A 4,401-nucleotide genomic window follows, 5' to 3' on the forward strand; every position below is an offset into this window, starting at 1 on the left:
AAATAAAAAAATCAAAATTCATGTTTCTTTTTTTATACTCTTCATTACACTGCCTTTGGCAAAGAGAAGAGAAAAATGCCCTCACTTCTAACACTGGGGGTGGGATAGAAAATAATAAAGAACTTAGTAAAAAACAAATAGCAGAATTCTTACTTTTACATACCTCTGGCTATATATGAGATTGTCCCATGGAGTGTGGTTAATGATAAGAGCTGGTGCGGCTCCCTCATGGTAATCAGAGAAGCTTATGACAGTTGAGTAGTCAGAAACATTCACATCTACAAGGATGCCTCCATTCTATTGGAGAAAGAATGGGACCTTTATATACAGGATAAACCAGCACAGAGACTCATGTAAGTGAAGGTCCAGATGTTCTGCACAGAGGTTAGCCCTTTATAAATGAACAGTTTCACTCCTATGATTGTATTCTCAAGTAGCATGCATTATGAACAACCTCATGGTCTTTTAGGGGTGTGCGAAACAGGCCATATTTGATTCAGATTTGGCCGAATCTGACACTGAAGATTCAATATGGTTTCGGAGAATCAGCAATTCAGCTATAGTCACAGCTTCAAAGGTTTTTTCTACATACCTTGAGGTACCAGGCATGGCTTGTGAATGCTGCTATGCTGGGGCAGATGGAACATCCCACGGGAGCATGGGGGGGGCACGCCTGTGTGCTTGGCAGCAAACCGAGAAGCGGACCAGAAGTACTTCCGATCCATTTCCAAGTGTGCTGCCAAACGCACAGGGGGGCAGCCCCCCCAGCTTGGCAGTCAGCCACAGGGGGGCCCCAGGTGACCCCCCCAGACCTAAGAGGCACCAGGTCACAAAACTGGAGTGCAGGGGGGCTCCCCTGCGTGCTCCCTAGCAAACCTGGAAGGGGACTGGAAGTGCTTCTGGCCTGCTTCCAGGTCTGCCGCTGAATGCACTGGGGACCGCCCCCCGCAACACTCCTATGGGACGCTCCATCTGCCCCAGTGTCTCAGCATTCATGAGCTGTCTGGTACCTTGAGGTATGCAGAAAAAACATTTAAAGCTGTGTCTACGTCCAAATCACAGAAACTTTCCAAATCTCTCCAAATCAATTTGGAGGGTTGCAATTCAATTTGGAGAGATTAAAGGTTCTCCTGATTCGGAGATTCAGCCACCAAAAATGGGACCAAATCTTCACCAAATTGAATCAGTGACTGAAACTTCACACAACCCTCGTCTTCAACTCAAAAACTGTGCAATTAATATCAAGATTAAACTTCCATAAAGTATGTAACTTAGTTATAACTGAGTGGCTTCTGGTTAAAAATTTTGAAATAGTTTTTCTATTAGTGAAAATATATTTACATCTAACACTTATTTTAAATACATTTTAGTCTTCATGTATTATATAATTCAGCATTCTCCACTTTGTTGCAAGTTAACTTTGTTGAAAGAGTTTACTCCTTTAAAAAAAAAAAAAAATGAATACTTCTGCTGCTTCATGTTTCATAGATTCATAGATTAAGGGTTGGAAGGGACCTAGTAGATCTTCTAGCCCGACCCCCCGCCAGGGCGGGAGAACAACAAAAAAACCCCAAAAAGAAACGGGACTCAAATGAGTCCAGCCAGGTAGGCATCCAGCCTCTTCTTAAAGACCCCCAGGGTAGGGGCCAGCACCACTTCCCTTGGAAGTTGGTTCCAGCTCCTAGCCGCCCTAACTGTGAAGTAGTTCTTGCGGATGTCCAATCTATACCTCCTCTCCATCAACTTGTGCCCATTACTCCTTGTTATGCCAGCGGGCGCTAGGGGAAACAGCGTCTCCCCCAAACCCTTCTGGTCCCCCCTAGTGAGTTTATAGACGGTCACCAGGTCCCCCCTCAGCCTTCTCTTGTGGAGGCTGAATAGGTTCAGGTCCCACAGTCTCTCATTGCAGGGTCTGCCCTGTTGTCTCCGGATCATGCAGGTGGCCCTCCTCTGGACCCTCTCCATGTTGTCCACATCCCTCTTGAAATGGGGCGCACAGAACTGGACACAACACTCCAGCTGTGGCCTGACCAGCATCGCGTAGAGGGGGAAGATCACCTCCTTGGCTCTACTCGAGATGCACCTGTGGATGCACGACAAGGTCCGTTAGCCCTGCCAACCATGACCTCGCATTGTCGGCCCATGTTCATCTTGGAGTCCATAATGACTCCAAGATCTTTCTGCCTCCGTGCTCTCAAGTAGGGAGTTCAAAAGAGACCAGAACTATCTTTTTTTAAATTACTTTTCAGTATACAGTGTAGGACAGGAAAAATGATCACTAGGCAGGAACAAACTATTAGCCAACACATCCCAAATACATAAGACCTAGTCTACCAGGTTTCAGAAGCTGTGCTAACACTCCAGGATTTATTTGTCATGAACTAAAATCTTTTCAAGGTAATATAAAGCTAAATACTCTTATTGGAAGAACTGGAAATGTGGCATGATGCTGATTTTCCCCCTTCAACTTCAGTTTCTGGAGATAAAAGATGGTCAAGGAAAGGGGTACAGCCTCACCTCAGACTGTAGGACAAGTTAAAGTTGCCTTCAATTTTTCAGCAAGAATGACATAATACAAAAAAAAAATATTTGTAGATGGGTCAGGATCTACCAAAGGCATGACGATGACACATTGATATTTCACGTTATTTCTTTTAAGTGCCTCACTGCCTAGACAATTATGGTAACTTAATAAGCATCTGTAATCAAAAAGACTGTGATATTCTTAATTATCTATTGTTTTGGTTTGAAAATAATTGTGCAGTCCACTGTGAAGCAAGTCAGTGTTCTAGTCCTGTATATCCAAGAAAAAATATTCTTAAACAAGGGAAACCACTTCCCCCCCAACTTGCATATTTAGCCATATTCAGCAGCATTTGCAATTTATCCAGCACTGCTCTGCACACAACTGACATCCTGAATTAACTTGACGGAGTTATAGTACATAGCAAATAAGAAAAGCCTAATGAAAAAGTCATTTAAAGTATATGTGTGGGTGCATATCAATAGGAAAAAAACAAAAACAAAACAAAAAAAAAATTCACATCCTCACCAGCTCTTCTAGAGCCAACAAAGTACCATTGTCCTGGTTGTTATACAAAAATGGTTTGGATGAATTTTCACAGCCAACCACCCGTACACACAGTTTACTCGACAAGTTTTCTGGCCAAAATGGAAGACACTGAAAAAAATAATCAAAATTAGAGGCATGTAACATCTTACCAGAGCAGTAATTTTGTTACACTGGTTTATTATTGATAAGATATGGACTATTCTTATGGATAACCTATCCCAAATTTTAGAAGTACCCATCTAAGCTACATTTCATTAAGTTAGTTAAACTCTCCCCAAGTAACAGACTATAATGCTTGGCTAGTTTCCACCCCCACCCCCCACACTTAATCAGATTGAGGTGATGAACAAGTAACAGAACTAAGTATTTAGTTGTTAAAAAGAGTTTCCCTACCTACCAAAATAAAAAGAATTCTTTTATGTTACCTTCAAAACATAATACTATAGTTGTATAAAAATAACAAAATGTTACCTCCGAAGACGAGAAATAATTCCATTTGTGAGTTGGCAAAGAACCATCAGAAGCAATTTCTCCAACTTCCAGCTCCAGAGAAGATCTGTTTGCTATGGTGTAGAATGGAGTGAAGGTAACTATCCTGGAGAGATTGAAACTACTCATTTTGATGCTAACTCCAATCTGTTAAATAAAAATGAACTTGGTCAAACTTAGTCACACAGATGAAAATGAAAACTGAAATAAGCTAAGATTTTATTTGTCATCACAAGTGTTCAAGTCATTGTGAGAATTAAAGCAGTACTCAAAGGCCAACAGCAACTGGGCATGGGCTAGGGACAGTAACAGTACGAAAGGAAAAATTCTATCCAACTCAAATAATGTACAATCTAAAACAAACAAGAGCACAAGTCCGAAAAAAAATCTGAAGGAAAAAACCCAAGGGTAGTATTCATACAGTTATCGCTATTACATCCAGTAGCTACATACACAGCTTGATAGTTTTGAACATTCACTATAAGAAGTTCAAATGGGATGCAGTGAAAGACAGAAAGCTGCTTAAAAAAAATCCAAACAGTACGAGGTGTAGTAAATACAACTGGTATAGAAGACTCTCTCAGATGGTATATTCTATATTGATGTTAAAAGCCAGAGAAGAAGAGTTTACTATACTTGATCTAAGCCTGGTATTATACTATCCAGATGTTAGCTAAAGATGGTATGATAAAAAGATTAATAATAAATCAAAAGGAAGGAAAAAAGGTTTTAGAAATAGATTTGGCAGAAAAAGTGTCAGATTTAGACAAACATGATGCAAATGGCAGGAGGTGAAAAAAGAAAACATTCTGGAAAATGCCCTGAGGCTCATCAGTTTA

The 4,401-nt window shown here is 40.8% G+C and overlaps 1 protein-coding gene across 1 annotated transcript in view; it reads right to left on the reverse strand.

The window, feature by feature from the left end:
• VPS13C (vacuolar protein sorting 13 homolog C) overlaps nucleotides 1-4,401 on the reverse strand; it is a 220,119-nt gene that overhangs the window by 39,236 nt on the left and 176,482 nt on the right. Inside the window, exons 65-66 of the mRNA XM_019504366.1 lie at nucleotides 3,053-3,181; nucleotides 164-297 (exon numbers count right to left, since the gene is read on the reverse strand). Of these exons, the coding sequence (XP_019359911.1) occupies nucleotides 164-297; nucleotides 3,053-3,181 (263 nt within the window). The remainder of the gene's footprint in view (nucleotides 1-163; nucleotides 298-3,052; nucleotides 3,182-4,401) is intronic.

This window comes from Gavialis gangeticus, unplaced genomic scaffold, assembly GCF_001723915.1.
Source record: "Gavialis gangeticus isolate Ggan-Ray unplaced genomic scaffold, GavGan_comp1, whole genome shotgun sequence".
In the NCBI taxonomy this organism is placed as follows: Eukaryota; Metazoa; Chordata; order Crocodylia; family Gavialidae; genus Gavialis; species Gavialis gangeticus.